The sequence below is a fragment of the Stegastes partitus genome, unplaced genomic scaffold, assembly GCF_000690725.1.
Source record: "Stegastes partitus isolate 25-593 unplaced genomic scaffold, Stegastes_partitus-1.0.2 Scaffold342, whole genome shotgun sequence".
In the NCBI taxonomy this organism is placed as follows: Eukaryota; Metazoa; Chordata; class Actinopteri; family Pomacentridae; genus Stegastes; species Stegastes partitus.
This window is the reverse complement of record NW_007578073.1, coordinates 256,568-277,573: the sequence shown is the minus strand read 5'-3', so window position 1 is coordinate 277,573 and position 21,006 is coordinate 256,568. Positions and strand designations below refer to the sequence as shown.

The 21,006-nt window shown below is 40.1% G+C and overlaps 2 protein-coding genes across 2 annotated transcripts in view; both read left to right on the top strand.

Annotated features, from left to right (window-relative positions):
• LOC103358913 (1-phosphatidylinositol 4,5-bisphosphate phosphodiesterase gamma-1-like) overlaps nucleotides 1-17,217 on the top strand; it is a 41,274-nt gene extending 24,057 nt beyond the window's left edge. The window contains exons 11-32 of the mRNA XM_008284063.1: nucleotides 443-528; nucleotides 982-1,102; nucleotides 1,271-1,439; nucleotides 3,018-3,137; nucleotides 3,233-3,340; nucleotides 4,255-4,439; nucleotides 4,797-4,997; nucleotides 6,151-6,270; nucleotides 6,397-6,580; nucleotides 6,733-6,810; nucleotides 9,271-9,374; nucleotides 9,454-9,550; nucleotides 9,643-9,709; nucleotides 10,144-10,310; nucleotides 10,589-10,685; nucleotides 10,780-11,004; nucleotides 11,775-11,920; nucleotides 12,061-12,175; nucleotides 12,267-12,428; nucleotides 12,582-12,670; nucleotides 14,524-14,708; nucleotides 15,069-17,217. Of these exons, the coding sequence (XP_008282285.1) occupies nucleotides 443-528; nucleotides 982-1,102; nucleotides 1,271-1,439; nucleotides 3,018-3,137; nucleotides 3,233-3,340; nucleotides 4,255-4,439; nucleotides 4,797-4,997; nucleotides 6,151-6,270; nucleotides 6,397-6,580; nucleotides 6,733-6,810; nucleotides 9,271-9,374; nucleotides 9,454-9,550; nucleotides 9,643-9,709; nucleotides 10,144-10,310; nucleotides 10,589-10,685; nucleotides 10,780-11,004; nucleotides 11,775-11,920; nucleotides 12,061-12,175; nucleotides 12,267-12,428; nucleotides 12,582-12,670; nucleotides 14,524-14,708; nucleotides 15,069-15,129 (2,887 nt within the window). The 3' untranslated portion in view covers nucleotides 15,130-17,217. The remainder of the gene's footprint in view (nucleotides 1-442; nucleotides 529-981; nucleotides 1,103-1,270; nucleotides 1,440-3,017; nucleotides 3,138-3,232; nucleotides 3,341-4,254; nucleotides 4,440-4,796; nucleotides 4,998-6,150; nucleotides 6,271-6,396; nucleotides 6,581-6,732; nucleotides 6,811-9,270; nucleotides 9,375-9,453; nucleotides 9,551-9,642; nucleotides 9,710-10,143; nucleotides 10,311-10,588; nucleotides 10,686-10,779; nucleotides 11,005-11,774; nucleotides 11,921-12,060; nucleotides 12,176-12,266; nucleotides 12,429-12,581; nucleotides 12,671-14,523; nucleotides 14,709-15,068) is intronic.
• A 1,279-nt stretch (nucleotides 17,218-18,496) lies between these two features.
• The window catches only part of LOC103358910 (alanine aminotransferase 2-like), an 8,478-nt gene continuing 5,968 nt past the window's right edge, over nucleotides 18,497-21,006 (top strand). The window contains exons 1-5 of the mRNA XM_008284061.1: nucleotides 18,497-18,578; nucleotides 19,173-19,195; nucleotides 19,723-19,812; nucleotides 20,070-20,178; nucleotides 20,280-20,413. Coding sequence (XP_008282283.1) covers nucleotides 18,497-18,578; nucleotides 19,173-19,195; nucleotides 19,723-19,812; nucleotides 20,070-20,178; nucleotides 20,280-20,413 — 438 coding nt within the window. The remainder of the gene's footprint in view (nucleotides 18,579-19,172; nucleotides 19,196-19,722; nucleotides 19,813-20,069; nucleotides 20,179-20,279; nucleotides 20,414-21,006) is intronic.

The following is a 21,006-nucleotide window of genomic DNA, read 5'->3' as shown; positions in this document are numbered from 1 at the left end:
AAGAATCGAAATTTAAGTTTCTTCTGCTTCACTTTTTGAAGCTGCGTTCATCTTTAATACACCATCTAACCATTATTGCTTTTTGAAAACACAAAATTAAATGTGCAAATGAGTTTCAAAACTGCCCAGTTTGTGGTTTTGTCCTAAACTAGGCTACACATGTCACACTTATGCTGAATATCATACAGACTCATTAATTAGTAGATCAATATGAAATTAAAACACAATTTTGATTTAAATCAGTTAATCATTTGATTTCTCAATCAAGTAAAAATGCTAAACATTTACTGCTTTCCAAACCAGTTCCTTATTCCAATATATAAAATGAATCATCTTTAATATCTGTGAAAGACAGTAAAGTGTACAATTTTACAAATTGTCGAAGCATTCCTCTACTGTATTCATTTTCCATGAGCTTAATTGCACAATCTTGTTCTATCAGCTACCTGACAGGTGACCAGTTTTCCAGTGAATCATCTCTAGAAGCCTACGCTCGCTGTCTGAGGATGGGCTGCCGCTGCATTGAACGTGAGAGACGCAAAGTTTCTTGTCCTGTAAATGATCAAACTTGCTTTTTTGGCCTCACCAGCGAGCAAATCCTTACTGCTGTACAATGCATAGAGAGAGAGTGTTGTTCCACACAAATGGGTGTATTGGCCACATCTTTCACTTTCTTCGTGTTTCATTTAAACCAAAAAGATTTTGCATAACTGACAACAAAAATGATGGAACTTCAACCTTTAACCCACACCACTGTAAAATTCATTAAATGGCCATAATAAGCTGTTGCTGAGATGAGCTTTTTGGGGTTTGTACAATAGTAAAGAAGGGGTTTAATTGTTTTTTTTTTGTTTGTTTGTTTGTTTGTTTTTGTCTGGTGTTTTCTGACTATAGCTAAGTTAGATCTTAGTCACAGTAGAAGCCCCAGTTCAGCGTTTAAAAGCCCAGCTACATTTTTCATTTTGTGTTTTCTGATGGTAGTGGACTGCTGGGATGGACCTGATGACCTACCAATCATCTATCACGGCCACACCTTAACCTCCAAGATCAAATTCCTGGATGTGCTGCACACCATCAAAGAACATGCCTTTGTCACATCCGAGTGAGTTCACTATGAGAGTATTCACTTCTAAACTTACCTCGTTGGTACTCACATTGTCTTTTTAGATTGCTAAGATTTCTGCTGCATTCCATTTAAAGGAAGACTGACTCATGACCTTTTCCAGAGTTTGGCACTAGATGTCCCCTGCCTGATGTTGTATCTGTGCAGGTATCCTGTGATCTTGTCCATCGAGGACCACTGCAGTGTGGTCCAACAGAGAAACATGGCCACACACTTTAAGAAGGTGTTTGGAGATCTGCTGCTCACCAAACCAGTTGACAACAATGCAGAGGAGCTGCCTTCACCTTACCAGCTCCGCAGGAAGATCCTCATCAAGGTGCACACACTGTAAAGTCTGCATCTCAGCACTAAAGAGCTCCTGACTTGATAGTCAAGTCTAGGCACATTTCACCTTCTGGACACATTTCCAAATATAAAGATATAGGAATTATCACACACTGATGCCATAGTTTACATGAGAGAACAGTGTCGATCAATTCAGAAAAATACTGCACATTTATTTGATTCTGTACCAGACCTTCATCAGACAAGAGTTTCAGTACAAGGCGAAGCCATCCTAAATAGAGAGTGGCTCTAACTTTACAACCCATCAGCATATCCCACATACTGTAGGAAAGAATGAATTACAAAACATCATTCCACTAAATGTCAGATTTTAATGACATACAGCAAATAGAAATTATAAATGTTTGCATAAAATTGGTAAAATTTAAAGATGTTAATGGTTAAAACCAGGCTGCAAGGTAGCTCGGTGGTTACCACCATGGCCTCGCAACTAGAAGGTCGCCAGTTCGCGTCCCGGTGAGGACACCCGGGATCTTTCTGAGTTTGAGAGAACCCACGCTGCACGGGGAGATGTTCTCTCTGGGTTCTCCGGCTTCCTCCCACAAGTCCACATGTTGAGGTTAATTGGTGATTCTAAATTGTCTGTAGGTGTGAATGTGAGTGTGCTTAGTTGTCTGTCTCTAAGTGTAGCCCTGTGATAGACTGGCGACCTGTCCAGGGTGTCCCCTGCCTTTGCCGTGAGTCAGCTGGGATAGGCTCCCTGCAACCCCAGTGAGGATTAAGCGGTGTATAGATAATGTATAATTAAAACTCCCAAATATCCAAACTACATTTGGCATAATTTGAGTGGGTGGCCATCATGTTTTTAGAATCATGGGATTGCTGCTAAAGTCTCGGTTCTCATGACATCCCAAGTGCCAAGTCCAACATGTATCAGCCACGACAATGACTTGTCTGTCTTCAAACGCACTCAAGACTAAGTACAGGTTAGATTGTGTGACTTCCACACACATACAGTTTTTTGTGTAGTTTGTAATCCAGACAAACAAATGAGTTATAATGATGTGAAATATATAATATAAAAATATAAAGCAGATCTTGTAAACAATCTTAAAGTTCTCATTACGACAAGAAACTGAAGCATATGTATTTTTGTTATGGTGGCAGCAATGTGCTGCAGCTTTCCTTTTGCCTCCTTAGTCTTTGTGTGTGTTTTATGTGTTTGTTTTTTTTTTCCTGGATAACTACTTTAGCTTTCCAGTGTGCTCGGCATCATTGAATGTCGTATTGAGATTAGTTTCTTTGTAGATGTAGAACACAGCAGTAGTTGCTCTTTGAGAAATTTGATCCTAAATTTTCACAGTTTGGTTTTTGCAGATGGAGATTCCAAATACAAAATTCATATTCATTGTGTATAACACAATCTTAGCTTGTGCTCGAGCCTGTGCATTGTGCACAATGGAAGTAGAGAGTACAAAGTTAGCCTGACTCATAGAGCCACAATAGAAACATTAATGAGAAACATTACAGCCTGAAAGCAGTAGTTCTTATTAAATGTGGAAGTTGTCACTGGTGTAGCTCAGCATGTTCTTTTATTATTGTGTCACAGCACAAGAAGCTGGTGGAAGGAACCCTGTATGAAGAGGTGACGTCAGCCAGCTACTCTGAAAACGACATCAGCAACTCGCTGAAGAACGGCATCCTTTACCTCGAAGACCCCATCGACCATGTGAGTGTGTGAGTGATGATACAGAAAACTTCCACTTGACAGTGACTGTACTTGTTGCTGTGTTACTGAAATGTGTCTCTGTGTGTGACTTACAGACGTGGACACCTCACTATTTTGTCCTAACCAGTAATAAGATTTACTACTCAGAGGAGACATCTCATTACCAGACAGCTGATGAAGAGGAGGAAGATGAAGGAAAAGAGGTACAGACATGAAATCAAGAGTGGGTGATGCTCATCTTGCTCACCGTCATTGATTTTTCATTTTTGAAAGAGATAAAAGAATATAATTAGCAGGTGAAGTTGATGCTGTTAATTAACCCTCTGGAACCCATGTAAGTTTGTGGGTGTTTTTTGGTCCAGTCTCATTCTTACTCACCTGTTTTTCACTGTGATATAAAGTTCTGCACCTCTATGTAAACAGTGCAATCATGACTACAAGTACAGTGGGATCAGAAATGTCTGTTTTGTAAAAATGTATAATGTCATAAATCATCAAAAAACAAAAATGTAATTTCTTTGATAATTCTGTGATTTGATTGTTTAATTTGCAAAAAAAAAGAAAGAAACAAAAACCTAGAATCAACATGTGCAGCATTTTTCCAAGTATCCACACGTCATCAAAACTGAAAAAAGATAACCTTACATACCGTTGTTTCAGTAATTGTCTTCTATCTGCTCTGTGTAAACACAGCCTGCAGTTCAACTGAGTTCAGCTTGTAAGTCATTAATTTTTTTTTACACGACTGTTGTAATTTTGTCAATGAAACAGATGACTGTTAATACCTTAAAATGTTGAATACATCATTGTTAGTCTGTGTGTTTTTCATGCTTCATTTGATACAGGGTTTGTAGTAAAATTTGACAACACAATGTTTTATGGTTGGAGGGAAAGTGAACACAGCAGTAAAAGGTCGTCTGGATAAGCGCAAAAATGCACACACTCCCTCCTGTTGGACCCATAGTCTAACTTTGCTCCAAATCTCTTGTCAAATATCACGACACCCTCCTTGCTAATAGACAAACCAACCTGAAAAGAAATTCCAAACACACATTGAACATGATGTACATAATGTTAACTTCAGTGTTTTCATACAATCTTCCTTATAATTTTTCAGGAGTGCAACAACAACGAGCAGCACTGTGCGGAGCGCTGGTTCCACGGGAAGCTGGGTGGAGGTCGTGACGGTCGGCAGGTGGCTGAGAAGCTCCTGCAGGAGTACTGCGAGGGCGGCGCTAAAGACGGCACTTTTCTGGTCAGGGAGAGTGAGACGTTTGTTGGAGACTACACCCTCTCTTTCTGGTTAGTGTGTTTTCTGGAAAAAGTACTAGAAAAAAATAGGAACAATTCTTCAAACATGCTATTTAGCAGATATTTACCTTTGGCACAATAATAATGGCTTTTTTGTGAAATGTTTTGCTATCTCATGCATAAATTTCACCTTTACTTTGATCACAACAACACCTCAAATTTTAAGTATTGACTAATTGTTAAATTAAATTAATAAGAAGAGAAAAAAGCGATGTGGACAAGCTTTTGTTTGGTTTCAGATATCTCTTAACTCAATTAATTTAGTTGACAGTAATGCAATAAATGTTTTTTTTTTTCATATTGAGTTCTTCAAATCACAGTACTAACTCCTTGACTCTGCTCCTCCAGGCGTTCTGGCCGGGTCCAGCACTGTAGGATTCATTCACGTCAGGAGTCTGGCTCCACCCGCTTCTACCTGACTGACAACCTGGTGTTTGACAGCCTCTACCGCCTCATCTGCCACTACAGAGACACGCCGCTCCGCTGCAACGAGTTTGAGATGAGGCTGGGCAGCCCTGTTCCTCAACCCAACGCACACGAGAGCAGAGAGTGAGTGACTGATATCTAAAAAGGCCTCAGTGGTGGGGGAAGTGAGGTGATTCTCATAAAGTATAAATACCAAACTGTACAAATACTTCACTGCAAGTATGAGTCCTGCAGTAAAAAGGTTAGTTAAGTGAAATATCAGCATGGCCAGGAAAATGCACTTTAATTATTATGGATTGATTAAAGTGTAAACCACATTTTACTCAATTATTTTACCAGACTGAAACGAACGACTATTTTCATTTTGCATTGATCTCCCAATTGCTGTGTGTTCTCAACTGACTGGTTTATATAGCCTCATAAATTAGTTTTTAAAAAAAATGCATGTCACAGTTACCTTAAATGCAATGTGACGCCTTTACAAGGTTTGTCTTGTCTAATCAGCAGGCCAAACCACAAAATTATTAAAATGCAACAAAATGAAAAGCAGCTAATCCTGGTGTGTGAGAAACTAAATCCATGAATTGTTTTCCTTTTTTGTATGACCAATGGCTTTCTCTGTGAATACATTTATATTCAGGCTGAATCTTTCAGCTGTATTTGTATAACCCTAGCTCAATAACAAAGCACACACACACACACACACACACACACACACACACACACACACACACACAAAACACATTTTAAAATCTTGAAAGTTTTTTTTTTGCAAAAATTTGAATTGTGATGTTACTATAGCGGTCAAATACATGAAGTAGAAAGTACAGTACTGATGTAAATTGTAGTATTGTAGCAGTATTGTAGCGAAGTTAAAGTATCTTGGAAAAGCTTAGAAAGAAAATATTCAAGTAAAAGACATTGATCTCATATTTGTACATCAAGGACAAAGCCAGTTTATTTCCACCTGTCCTATTTCCCATTGTCACAGCATTTTCTGTCACTGGTAGAGATTTTTGTAACAAAACAGCAACCGCATGATTGATGAACTTTTATGAGCAGTGGGGGTGTGAAATGACCCACATATGCTCTCTCAACTAGGTTCAAATCATTGATCATGTGTCACAACACAGCGTCTAAAGAAAATCAGTAAATCACATCATACATAGGCTTTATCTTTGTGGCTGTGAATTTATTACTAAAAAAAAAGTTGGGAACAAATTCAAAATTAAATTGATGGTTTTAGTTTGTTAAAGACAAGTTTCCTGCTGTCCAGGTGGTATCACTCCAGTCTGTCCCGTGTTCAGGCCGAACACATGCTGATGCGTGTGCCCAGAGACGGAGCCTTCTTGGTGCGAAAACGCAGTGAGCACAACTCCTACGCCATCTCCTTCAGGTAGAACAGCAACGCACGTTCAAAGATGACAACGTGAACCAATCTGTTTTCTGCTCAGAGTCTGCCAACTGGAAAATGATGTCTCCTTGTTTTTGTAGCTATTTATTTTTCTGTGCCTGTGTACAGGGCGGAGGGTAAGATCAAACACTGCCGCATCCAGCAGGAAGGCCGTCTCTTCATGTTGGGCAGCTCGGCAGAGTTTGAGAGTCTTGTGGATCTGGTGAGCTACTATGAGAAACATCCCCTGTACCGCAAGATGAGACTCCGCTACCCGATCAATGAGGACACTCTGGACCAGATGGGCACCATGGTGAGTTCTCACTCCAAACTAATATCCCTTAAAATGTCATTTTACTCAATACATACACTACACATTCTGAATATATTAAACTTTTAAAGATAATCAGAGAAGATCTGACTCTTTTTAAGAAGTAACCACCATTATTTACTTTGTTTTCTCAGGAGCTTGACTATGGAGCGCTGTATGAGGTTCGCACTCCTCATTTCTATGTGGAGGCCAATAAGATGCCCACAGCACGGGTGAGTGAGACTAAGCACACCCTCAGGGAGTTGTCCTGTGGATCTCCAGTTTAATCAGTGATTTTAATACCTTACTGTATAATTTATTGAATGATTACAATATTTAGTTATTTATATTGCTATTATGGAAATATAGATAATTAGACTGTATCCTCTGTAGGGTCACAGGAGGCTGGAGCTCATCCCAGCTGACTTAGGGACAGATGAAAGATGGCATTAACAATAGTTCAAGCCTGCAGTGCAGAACTTCTGTCTCCCCCTTTTGGCAGTGAGAGTGATAACACAAACATTGTCCATGTGTGCTTAATAAAACATGTGCATAAAAAGTCCTCACCGCCACCCATTCTCCAGGTTCAAATACAAAAACATGAGTTGAATTTAGAAGAAAATAACAAGTCACCCAGGCCTTTATGTCTTTAAGACGTGCTTAAAGTTTGGCTTTGATTTGTTTCATCTAGCTTCATAGATAGATGTAGCCACATACACTATATTGCCAAAAGTATTTGCTCACCCATCCAAATTATCGGAGTCAATGGCCACAGGTGTATAAAATTAAGCACCAAGGCATGCAGACTGTTTTTACAAACATTTATAAAAGAATGGGTCGCTGTCAGGAGCTCAGTGAATTCCAGCATGGTACTAAGTCCAGTCGTGAAATTTCCTCGCTCCTAAATATTCCACAGTCAACTGTCAGCTGTATTATAAGAAAATGGACGTGTTTGGGAACGAGAGCAACTCAGCCACGAAGTGGTAGGCCATGTAAACTGACAGAGCGGGGTCAGCGGACACTGAAGCACATAGTGCGAAGAGGTCGCCGACTTTCTGCAGAGTCAGTCACTGCAGACCTCCAAACTTCATGTGGCCTTCAGATTAGCTCAAAAACAGTGTGTAGAGAGCTTCATGGAATGGGTTTCCATGACTAGCCATACATCACCAAGTGCAATGCAAAGCGTCAGATGCAGTGGTGTAAAGCACGCTGCCACTGGACTCTAGAGCAGTGGAGGCGAGTTCTCTGGAGTGACGAATTGCGCTTCTCCATCTGGCAATCTGATGGATGAGTCTGGGTTAGGCGGTTGCCAGGAGAACAGTACTTGTCTGACTGCATTGTGCCAAGTGTGATGTTTGGTGGAGGGGGGATTATGGTGTGGGGTTGTTTTTCAGGAGCTGGGCTTGGCCCAGTGCGCAAAGCAAGGTCCATAAAGACATGGATGGCAGAGTCTGGTGTGGATGAACTTGACTGTCCTGCACAGAGTCCTGACCTCAATCCGATAGAACACCTTTGGGCTGAATTAGAGCGGAGACTGAGAGCCAGGCCTTCTCGTCCAAAGTCAGTGTGTGACCTCACAAATGCACTTCTGAAGTAATGGTCAAAAATCCCCACAAACACACTCCTAAACTTTGTGGACAGTCTTCCCAGAAGAGTTGAAGCTGTTGTAGCTGCAAAGGGTGGACCGACTTCATATTGAACTCAATGGATTAGGAATAGGATGTCACTTAAGCTCATATGTGAGTCAAGGCAGGTGAGCAAATACTTTTGGCGATACAGTGCATTTACAGTTGGAAACAAGAAGGTACATATACCTGTAAAGACCATGTATGTGGCAGCCTTCAATGAATTTCCAATGATTCCTATAACTTTCTATGATGGAGTCATTGAAGCATATGAAGTCACTTTGTCTATGTCATAAAAAACAATCATGCATTTAGGTTCTTTCTAGATTTATTGTACATCTTCTGGAAATATGACAAAATGGGCTGATTGTGTTTTTGAATTCATGATTGTTTTTTTGTGACAAAGACACGTTTCAATGATTCTGTCACTGACAATTCAAAGTAATTGGAGTTATTGGAATATCAAGACTGCCATGATATACATAGTCTTTACAAGTGTATGTAAACTTTTGTTTACAACTGCATAGATGAAGTCTTGCACTCCAACTTTCAAATACTTTAAGTTTAAGAACTTCAAGTAACTTTTGCGTCCCCAACTGGCAGCACCTAAAACACATTGTAATGTAAATGTGTTCTTGACTTAATTACAGGAATACATGAAGTGTGTCTCATTGCCTTATTTCACATTTGTGTGGATGGAGAACGCTGCAATAGAAATAAGACACCACTCTGTATTAGAAATCTGCTGCAAACTGACAGCTGTGTTGTCATCAATAAGTGACATTCCTCTCTGCTTGCATGTTTTTCTTCAATGAGGGACTGCTATAGTTTAGTTTGTTGTACCTCATTTACAGTGACTATACACAAAACAACCACTGGGCCAGAGTTAGCATAGGGGAAGGTGTTAGGACTAAGATGAGAAGATAAGACACAAGTGAGGGAACAAGGAGGCGTTTAGATCAAATGAGAAGCAAACCTGAATATAACATAATATTTTGAGAGATGCAACTTTTGTTTTTTATTTCTTTCACCACCCATGACGTTGTTCCTTGCTGCCATGTGTTTCAGTGTACAGTCAAAGCTCTGTACGACTATCGAGCTCAGAGGGAAGATGAGCTGTGTTTCCCCAAACAGGCGCTCATCCTCAACGTGGACAAGCAGGAGGGTGGCTGGTGGGTGCTGCTCAGAGTACATTTGGCTTCTAATATGTTTTGTATAAAAGCCCGTCATTGAACTGTGTGATGTTTTTAGGTGGCGAGGCGACTACGGAGGAAAGAAGCAGCTATGGTTCCCTGCAAACTACGTGGAGGAGGTTCCCAGCTCTCCCACCAGAGAACTGGATGAAGCAGTGAGCTCTGTTTCACACACGAGTGTCAAAAGACTGTCATGCATTCATAATATGAAAATTGTCCTAAAAATGTGTCTTTTGTGTTGTTTCAGTCCACAGAGAACAGTCCTCTGGGTACCTTCCTCAAGGGCTTCATTGATGTCCCCACCTGCCATGTTGGTGAGTAAACAGACTTTCTTAAAGTAGAGGTGATGACCAGATACATAAAGATAATTAGAAAGAGACTGAGCCAATCGTTAAGTGGGATCAGCTAACTGTGGATCTAAATGATGGAGTCCAACCTAATTATGGAAAAGCAAAGCAGAAAAATTGCGTCCTTTGTCTTGGAACTGTCTAACAATATTTCCAATATGCGAAATATTTCCACAATGAACTGTCAGATTAGATAAATATTGTGTAACATTTAGAATTTTTTCATATTCGACCTGTTCTCAAAGCTGATATATTCCACATCCAGTAACTTTGGTCCAGGTGATGTTAGAACAATCAATTTACTACTGAGTTGGTTTAGAACTTCAGTTTACTTTGCAGAAGATTTGTAAATGTAATTTGTCACATTAAACTATGTGTCATTCCTCCATTGATCCATCCAGTGGTGCATAAAGACGGGAAGAATTCGCGACCCTTCGTGTTCACGATCCACTCCCAGCAGCTCTCCTCTCACCCGGTCCAGACTCTGGATGTGGCAGCCGACAGTCTGGAGGATCTCACCAGCTGGGCCAGCAAGATCAGAGAGGCTGCACAGAACGCTGATGCTCGGGTCAGTGCGACGCTGCACAACACACAGACAACACATCAGTTTGACATTCCCGAAGATTTTACTTTTATCAGCTTTACCTGCTTACTTAATCGCTAACTCACCTGCAAGAAGGTGGTTGTGTAGATTTTCAGTCATCCACCTCATGGTACTCTGAAGTGCTTCAGAACACATTTAAACTTTTTTTGGTTGTGAAGATACTTCCTCATTTGTTGGGCAGACCCACTTCACATTTCATTTATAGTTGTTACGTTGTGGTTGTCTGATCTCCATGGTAACAGATGCAGGAGGAGAAACAGATGGAGAGGAGGAAGAAGATTGCGGTGGAGCTGTCTGAGCTTGTGGTTTACTGCAGACCTGTCCCCTTCAACGAGGACAGTAAGGATCAAACTCCTTCCATTTTTTTCACTTCTCTAACATCTTCTGTATGTACTCGCATCTCATTTCCTCTTTAATCTGCTGTTATTTACAGAAATCGGGACGGAGCGGGCGTGTTACCGGGACATGTCTTCGTTCCCCGAGACGAAGGCAGAGAAGTTTGCGACTCGAGGCCGGGGGAAGCGCTTCCTGCAGTACAACCGCCGCCAGCTTTCCAGAGTTTACCCCAGAGGACAAAGGCTGGACTCATCCAACTACGACCCACTGCCCATGTGGCTCTGCGGCTCCCAGCTGGTCGCACTTAATTTCCAGACTCCAGGTCAGTTTGTGAGTGAGATGTGTAAGTTTACATGAGACAAGCTTTTCTGTTCATAAAGGGACAAAATAATAATGCCATACTTCATAAAAAAAAGACAAAACTGAAGTTAAACGTCTCACATTTTTTATTGTACAAAAACTGAAAAAACCTGGAATCAACATGTTCAACTGGAAAGAAATGCTGGCTCTGCATGCTGTTGATATTTAGCTACTTACTTTCTACATTTGTTTTCATACTTGTCTCTTCAAGTATGATTTTTTTTGTAATGTGACTGTGGGTTTTTTTTTAAAATAAAATCTAAGTTTACTTTTGGCAATTTTTTATATTGAGGAATGCACAATAAAGTGATTAGATGTAGATAAAGTGAAGAAATGTCACAAATTTAAGCTTAGACTTTGGTTAAGTCTTGTAATGAATTACATTATGCACATGATTAGTTGAGGACCATTGAAAGGTTCAGTTATTATTTTTGCAGTTTCTGACTCTGATCAATGGTGTAATTTTTGTGTGTGTGTGTGTGACACCATTCACATGATAAGAAGAAAAATGTTGGTGTCAAACTGATCACAATCTATCGACATATTCAGTGCATGATGGCTTTTTCTTAATGAGCAACAAGACAATGTTATTTTAGGAATATCTGTCTTTGGGTCCTGAAAAGGACACAGCTCAGTGTGTTGGTTGGAATCTCAACACCGACACTGTTAGCTGTGAGATATCTAGAAAGGTGTGTTCAAATGCATATACAAATAATGTGAGTCTATTTGTAGATAAACCCATGCAGCTAAACCAGGCCTTGTTCATGCTCGGAGGTGGCAGCGGCTACGTTCCCCAGCCTGACATTATGAGGGACGACGTCTTTGACCCTTTCGACAAAGACACGTTGCATGTGGAGCCAATCACCATCCAGTTACAGGTCAGATTAACTACAAAGGGCATCATCTGTATTACTAGAGTAATCCATTACCCGTCCCTAATCATCTTTCCTTGTGTTGCATTTTCTCCTGTTTTCTCAAATCTTCCTCTTCCATGCCTCTTCCTCTCCTCCTGTATCAGGTGCTGGGAGCTCGCCATCTGCCAAAAAATGGCCGCAGCATCGTCTGTCCGTTTGTGGAGCTAGAAATCTGTGGAGCCGACTACGACAGCTACAAGTGCAAAACGGACGTCGTAGGTAAGACAACTGTGGCAGAGACAGTGTGAAATTTCAGGGCTTCGTGTGCGCTCGCTGCATGTTAACTATGTGTTCCTCTCGACCCTCCCAGCTGATAATGGTCTGAATCCTGTGTGGGTGCAGAGGCAGTTTGTGTTCGACATCCACAACCCCACCTTCTCCTTTTTGCGCTTCACTGTGTACGAGGAGGACATGTTCAGTGATCCAAACTTCCTGGCGCAGGCGACCTACCCTGTGCGTCTGCTGCGAACAGGTGAATGTACAGTTTTACCTACCACCAGATACAAGGTTAAGATTGTGCTTGATAATTGCATTCCATCTATTTCCCCAAATGCCTGATTTCCAAATGTTCCTGTCTTTATTCTTTGTGTTGAATTTGTTCATTCTACTTGTTGTGTGTTGCCAGGCTACAGGAGTGTACCGCTTAAGAACAGCTACAGTGAGGAGCTGGAGTTGGCATCGCTTCTTGTTCACATAGAGATCGTCAATGCAAAGGTACTCAACATTTTTCCTCCATATTGCTGTGGGCTGGATTACAAACATAATCTTTTCTGATAAATCACAATTTTTAGAACAGATTCTCACAGTCCAGGGATCAATGTTTGTATTCATACTTTTCCTCTGAATTAGTGAGCTCACTTTCAGTTTCTCATGTAGACCTACAAACTAGAGGGATCATGGCTTGTTATTCAGTCTAAAAGTAGAGGAAACTGAAGAGTTTACATGGGTCATCATAAGGAACTATTGATACTTTTGCAGAACTTGGCAGTGTTTAAACAAGTTTTTATTTTACCCTACCGTAGCTACGAGTTGAGTTTACATGGGGATTGAGGTCGCACGGTCTGCCATCTTGAATTGCAAACATGTGCAACTGCCTGTGCCCACGATATAATGGTCAGCAATTCCTGTGGCTCCGCCCAGTTTGCCACTAAATTTCCATGCCAAAACCATTATGGGCCAAATTTCAAAGTCACATTGTGACATTACTAGTGGGCTGTTGGTTGGAGCACTTTGCCACCAACTAGTAGACCATAAACACTTATCAAAAAAACATAAAACTCAACTTTTGATTTTTTGTGGTTTGGCCCGCTTTGGCACTGAACCCCTCATTTAAGAATATTTAAGGTCGTCGGTTTGCGTCCTGGTTAGGACACCCGAGATCTTTCTGCGTGGAGTTTGCATGTTCTCCCCATGCAGCGTGGGTTCTCTCTTGGTTCTCCGGCTTCCTCCCACACAGTCCAAAAACATGTTGAGGTTAATTGGTGATTATAGATTGTCCGTAGGTGTGAGTGTGAGTGTGCTTAATTGTCTGTCTCTAAGTGTAGAATTAGAATTAGAATAGAATTAGAATAAAACTTTATTAGTGTAGCCCTGTGCTAGACTGGTGACCTGTCCAGAGTGTCCCCTGCCTTCGCCCTAAGTCAGCTGGGATAGACTCCAGCCGCAAGGAGTGAGAATTAAGCGGTGTATAGATAATGAATGGATGGATAAATTTATATCACAACATGAAAGTCATTTTTACAAAAATGACAAAACAAAAAAAGCCAATAGTCGGGATGGATATGAGGATTAATGTTTCAAATCGCTTTGGAATGAATTCACTATCAATTCACTTCTTGATGATTGAGTTTCATCCCAAATACCAGCAGCCAGGCCTGCGTAACAGTAGAGTAAATATTAGTAAAAGACTACTGGCAGAAATGTCAGTTATTATGTGTATTTTTAAAAACAAGGAAAGCTGTCATGTAGAACTCTGCCAATACCAGATTTTCTATAAAGGCCTCATTTTACATCCAAATTCATGTCACTTCTCGGTTATTTTTCCTTGAAACATCACAGTTTTATAATGCAAAGTATTTTTTCCTGCATCTCCTGTCAAACTAAACTGTGCTTACTTTGTACAGACTATAGTTGTTTATGTCACAGTTTGGACTGTTGGGATTCAAGATGGACAATGTGGCCAGCTATCATCTTTATTACTTTTTTTTTTTTATCTTAAAACAACCTTCCTGTGCAAGTTGTTGTAACTCAGCTTCAACAAAGCAGATGTTTTAGACATCATGAAGCCATGAGAACGTGTCCACTGCATACAAATACTCATTAAGATCAAATCTGCATAATTTGAAAATCCTTTTTGTTTAATCTACCCCTCCTGTTAAGCATTAAATCATTAAACTGTTTTCAGAAGTAAAGCAAAGATGTTGATTTCTTTCTCTCTTTTTGAACATTTTGCATGAAATAATTAATTTGGACACTCAATAGAAGATAGAATCCATCCATCTCTAAGCACACAGTTACACACCTGCCTTGTGTAACTGCTGTTCTCTCCATCCACACTGTTGCTACAGGAGGAAGACGATGAGAACTTGTACACATCCATCCAGCGGCTGCGGGATCGAACCAGTGAGCTGTCCAACCAGGTTTCTCTCCTGGAGAGGTCAGGCTCAGCAGACATGAGCTACCAGCAGAGCCTGGAGGAGCTGCGAGCAGCTCAGGATCAGCTGAGCGAGCTGGTGGAGGCTCGAAACCGCAGGTGACTGAGAACACAATGAAATATATAGTGACTGATCTGTGTAAACATCAATTTAAATTGGAGGTACTTTTGGTTAGTGCGACAGAAATATTGACAATGTTTAGAAAAGGGGTACAGTATTTAACTTTCTGAACTCCGAGCAGTTTCTGAGCATTTTTTGCTGCTGTCACATTTCTACTTGGATGGTTAAGCTATAAGCCCTGTTGACAGCTATATAAGACCAATAATTCAAAACTGAAAGACTGAAAGAAAATGCACCCATCTTGTCTGTCGCAGCTTTAACTTTAATCTTGTATTTAACACTTAACAGATAATCCCAAAAGCAATTTCATCTAACACACAAAATGATATTTTTTCCAGGCTGATGGAGAAGAAGAGGAGGGAGAAGCTGAGGCAGCAGGTGGCAGCAAAGCGCAGTTAATCCTCCCAGAGAGCACTAAACTCACCACAAAGCGTGCCTGATGAGCTGTGCAGCGACAGCCTGACAGAAGCAGGCTCTACAGCAGCGACATGCAATCCGTTTGTAACTCGAAAAAACAACACTTGTTCCCTCACAGTAAAATGTGAGTTATCATAGCACCATTCTGTGCTAACAGCAGACTGAGACAGTGACAAACAGAAGCATCTCATGGACTCAACTGACACAAAACTAAGCTATAAAAACAATCATGTACTAAAGGCTGAAACACATCAGGAGCAAATTAGTGGAAGGGCTTCTTCTGACGTTTCCATGAGAACAGTACAGACTGGAGGGATCAAGAGACGAGCTGAAATGGTTGGTTAATTTTTTTTTAGCCAAACAAAAATGTCTGATGGTTTTCTGATGATTTGCTGCATTTCTTTGGGTTATGAGATATTCGTTTGAACATTTTGGACTGTTGGCCAGAAAAACAAGCTGCTTAAAAATGAAAAATTAAGTGTACTTTTTGCTATTTTCTGACAGCTCATGCATCTATCATAAACTCTCATAAAAGATTCTGCTAACTAAATCCAACTACAACAAAAAAGTCTATTTCAAGTTTTTCAGCATATTCTGTAAATTTTGAACCAAAAGATATATGACGTCCAACAGAAACAAATACATATAATGAACAGAGTAAACCTGTTTAGACAATTCTGTTTTCTCTTTGGCCTCTGTATAGCTGTGGTTGAGCTCACACTTTGAAATAGATAGTGGAAGGAAAACCACAATATTCAATAAAAAAAAAAAAAAAAAGCAACTGGAAGGAAACTGAGAGCTCATTAAATTTACTCTTTCTGTGTTTCAGGCTTTAGTAAGAAAAAATGGATTAAAAGGGAGACAAAAACTCAGGTTACACAAATGTAGGATGGTGAAACAAAAAAGTTAGATATCTGGATGGAAAAAGGGAGCAGTGGGCACACGTAGCAAAAAGGAAATATCCTGTATGTGCCTTTGTTGTCATGCATTGTAGAGGATAGTTATTCATGTGTTTAAGGAAGTTAAAGAAAACAGACTGCTTTCTTTATAACTGGAATAGTTGCCTTTTACAGGAAAACAACTAAAAACTGGGGAGGTAACATTTAGTTCAGACCACTACTCAGAAAATGGGTTTCAGGCGAATTAAAGACTAAAGTTTGGTCATCCTAATCAAGACCGAGTCTTTTTTGGGTGTTCACACGAACTCTGCCTCTGGGTGTTGGAGGCTCCGATCACAGACCTTCCTGTTCTACATAGGAGAGCACAAACTGGACAAACTGTGTCAAACAAATCTCATTCAAACCACACTGAGAGGGTTTTTTAATACTTCTTCTAAGGGCTCTACATTTATCTATACTACCTTCAGAGAGGTGTGAGAATAGCGAGTGGGGGTGGAGATGGGAAAACCCCCTGGATGTCACCTGCACTGGGGCTCAGGTGTGTTAAACACACACACACACATACGACAAATAAGGGCTATCACAGAAAACTAGCAGAGCACTGTTTATACCTGCCGGCTCAGACTTCATGCCTCCTAACTGAACCACGTGACCAGGATCAGTTCCCATCGTCGCTCTAATCAACGTGTGGCTCAACTGGTCCTGGATCTGCCAAAAGCAGCTTTGATTTGACCCACTGCATGGCTTCATATCCCCCCCACCCTGTAGCTACTTCATCCCCTGTCTAATTTCTCATTGTATATAACTTCTTTTATTTATCGGACAGGTGTAGAAAAAAGACCCTGTTTTAATAGATGAAAGAACATATTACAAGAACGGTAACGGACTTCAGATTGAAGATACTGTAACTTTATGTAGAAATTAATATTGTGTACCTGGAGCTCCCTTTAAATGTTCCCATAGACACAAACCTCTCTCTTTCTCCCTGCGCTGCAGTCGCACTGGGTAGGGACTTCTATGCAAAGGTCATCCTCTTGACCTATAGCCATCGTGTATTAGGCAAATTGATGAACTGAAGTTGTGTTTTCTCTCTGTACCTATGCTGTCCAGTGTTATTACTCTGCATTACAAAACCTGTGCAAGTTTCCAGTTAATAAAGCTCTTTCATGTACTTGTGAGTGTGCGCTTTTCATTTCAAGATCTCATCAAATAAATAGGTAAGTTCAAAAGTGAAGAGACAATTAAAAGCCATTTAATTTAATAGGCAGAACAGTAAAGTCAGGATATCTCAGCCAGTGTGCCATATTTTAATAACTTTGTTAATACTGCAGCACATGTGGACAACAGACACCACATTAAATCTGGTCTATCTTACACTATACAGCAGGAGCACACCTCTGTGCATCATTTACACGCTAAATGATTCAAAACTATCACCTTTCAATAATTGCATTATTTCTAATAAGAAAAATATTACTTCCTCTTATGAACAAGCATAAATCAACAATTCAGCTTTAGGAAGAAGTTTGGAATTATACATGCTTGGGATAAGAATCTCTGTGTGTGTCCATCATCCACGAACATTTTAGATTCGATATGCTCTTCTTCAGTACTAGCCCTGATGACCTGGTGTCATAGACTGGGTCCAGATGTTGGGATCATCGCTCCAGTGATTCTGAATTTATTTATTCGAGGGTTTAAAACTGTTCAGTTAATTCCTGTATTGAAAATTCTGGGTGTCAGGGGGAGAAGACTGTCAAAAGGTCACAGTGAACAGTACAATCCTCTGTACCCCAGAGATGTGGTTATTTTTCACAAGTGACATTTTATGACCATTATCAGATTCAGGGGAGGCAGGAAACGTCCTGTTGTCTCCAAGAGGGGCGCGAGTGAATGTTTAATATGATGTTAACATCTGATACGTGGATGCTCCATCTGCTTGTCAGTTTTGGACTATCTGTCCTCTGAAATGGTCTCCTACCAAATTTAAGGCTGTGAGAAAAAGTCCTTGGATTCTCTGTGTTGCTTTAGAATGTGCTTGAATGTGAATTCTGCTCCTCAGTTCGCTACAGTAGTATGTGAGTTGGTCGTGCTGTGATACTGAGGGAAATGACACATTTCTGAAATATTCCAACATGCTTCAAACATCAGTTTATTTTATGCAATAATGTTATCACTTTTCATAATCCATAAATAAACTTTGTACACCTCAGAGATCAGGTGTTGCGAGCAGAAAATAAAACATAAACCTCTGGGGTTAAATATCACACAGGGGTCACATTCCAACCTTTTTAGTAATGACTAGTTATGCATTCATCTCCTATGTGTATGCATGTATATAAGCTTTGCAGAAACCTGCCCAGTGTCTGTCTGACTAAGCGCCTCAGATAACAGCAGGTTGAGGTGAAGAGGTTTGGCATTTAAAGCAGAGTGTTTTGACAAAAAAGACAATGACTTCGCTACAACACGTGAATCCCAGAGTGAGAGGAATCAGAGTGTCGCCACAAAGTGTGCTGCAAAGTCTGGCTGAGCGTATCACACAGGTAAGTGCCATTTTTGAAGATAGAGAACACCTAAAATTGAATAAAAACATCATCTGCAGCAAACCAACATTAAGAAGATCCATATCTCTTCGGATTTTAATGCACTTTTTTTTTTAAAGGGGAAAAACATTAAAAAGTATTTTATGTAATATTTTAAGTATTATGTAGATACTGTACATTTCTTGATTAAGGAATTGCCACCTACTCTCCCTTGCAGATCACTTTTAGCTTCGAGACACTTTAGGTTGTCTCTCAGTCTGCTTAAGTTTTATGTGTAGTAAAAACTAGCAGTGGATTATTATGTTAATGGTAGTTTGCAGCAGGGCTTGTATTTGCCGCTTCTTCTTAAAAAAACAAACTACATATCAAATTTTATTCATGTGAAATCAGAGATTCCACTTCATGCTTTCTGGGATTGTGGAAGCCAGGTGTTGACTATAGCGCTGAAATATATACTTTAATATATAATGTTTCCTGTTCCATTTGTGTTGTACGTAACAACAGCAATTTTGGTGTTAGAAAAAAAAAAGAGGTCAGAATTCAGTATTAACCAAATAAAAGACCATGATTTATTACAGAGAAGGCAAAAGGAAAAAAAAAAAGATTGTGTGCAGCAGAAATCTCGCATGGGACTATCCATAAGTGACAGATCTAACTTAGCTGGACTGAAGTAAATATTTACAATAAAAGCTTGTAAGAAAATGTATGTCTCTGTAGATTCATCAAGGTCAAGTATAAATAGAAGGCAACGGAACCTCTCTTTTTGGCTATTAAAGACATTTACACATGAGGCTTTGTCAGTTATAACTGACTAGCGGAGAGTCAAATGTATTTATTCTCACCCCTAAGTTGTGACTCAAGGCAGGTCAATGACCCAGAAGTCACATGAATCAAGGTGGGATTGGTGAACATAGACATTTTGGGATCCCAGAATAAATAGTTGTTTAGAAGAAGATTAAAGTGTACTTTTACAATACAAAAGATGTTGCTGTTGTTGTTGTTGTTGTTGTTATACTGCCTGGAGAGGGACTGTCTTATGAGTACCTGATAAGAGCTGATGTTGGCTGTGTTCTTTCGGAGATCAACAGTCCAGACTGGATGTGATCATTTTCTGCATTAACATTCTCCTGCAGGGGGTGCAGAAACCCTTTCAGGAGGTGATTGACCTTAGCTCAGGTGATCCCCACAGAGCAGGAATGAAACCCGTCTCATTTATTCGACAGGTTAGTTTTGTGCTTTTGCATGATTCATTTGACTTAAACGTTATGGAAACCATTCCTTTCACACATTTAAAGTGTCTGTTATCACGTATATTGTGTGATATGTTTTGTAGCCATGTTGTCTGTTGTTTGTTTGAATGGGATATGCTGTAAAAGACAGATATTGTTTTACCTCAGGAAAGCACTTTCTTGATTAAAAAAACTATGATGCTCTTTCTCCTTCTCTACATTGTCATCTGTAACGCTGTCCTGTTTCTCAGGTCTTGGCAGCGTGCTTATACCCTGAGCTGCTGGAAGATGAAAGCGTTCCTCTAGATGTCAGGCTGAGAGCTCAGAGGCTGCTGGAGGACTGTGCTGGAGGAAGTGTGGGTGAGGCTTGTGTAAAAGTTTTAGTGTGACTTTTAAAACTTGACAGAGTGACATTTAACTCACATGTATACAAATCACATGCCTTATACCTGGATTCATAGGTTCATACACTCCTTCCTCTGGGCTGCTTCATGTCAGGCAAAGCATCGCTGAGTTCATCACAAGACGAGATTTCGGAGTTCCTTCATACACCAAAAACATCTATATTTCATCTGGTTCTCATAGGGCACTGATGGTATGAAAATATTGTAATTATCACTATCATTTATTGTTATTTAATGGATAATTAAATGATTATTGTGACCATAATTTGTCATTTTGGCCATCATTTCTATCAGTTAAGGTACAATTGTGCTGACCAAAATAACTGCTGAGATCTAGGAGCACAGCGATGATGATGCAATCAGACAAGCAAAAATCCAGAGCAGTCACACAGTAAAGCTGCTTGTAAACAACACAATATGCCAAAACAGGGGTTCCCAGACTGCAGATTGGCCCTTGCAGAGTCTTTGAGTAACTTTAGGAGAAAAAAAAAATCATTATCTTCAATCAGTCAGACTTAAAGTGCTGCCAAACAACATGAAGCGCAGAAAGTGGGCAGATTTCTGACCGAATTAGTAAAAAAAATATTGTTGCAGGTGAACTCTGACCTCTGAAGATCTCCGGCTGTAATGCACTATTGTACTATGCCTTAGACATTTGCATATTTGAGTTGAGGGTGTAAACATTTTTTGTATTGCATCTTTTGTTACAATAGTTTACACTTAGCAAAAACTACAATTTTCATATATTGGAAAAACTACACAGTTTCATACATTTCAATTCTTG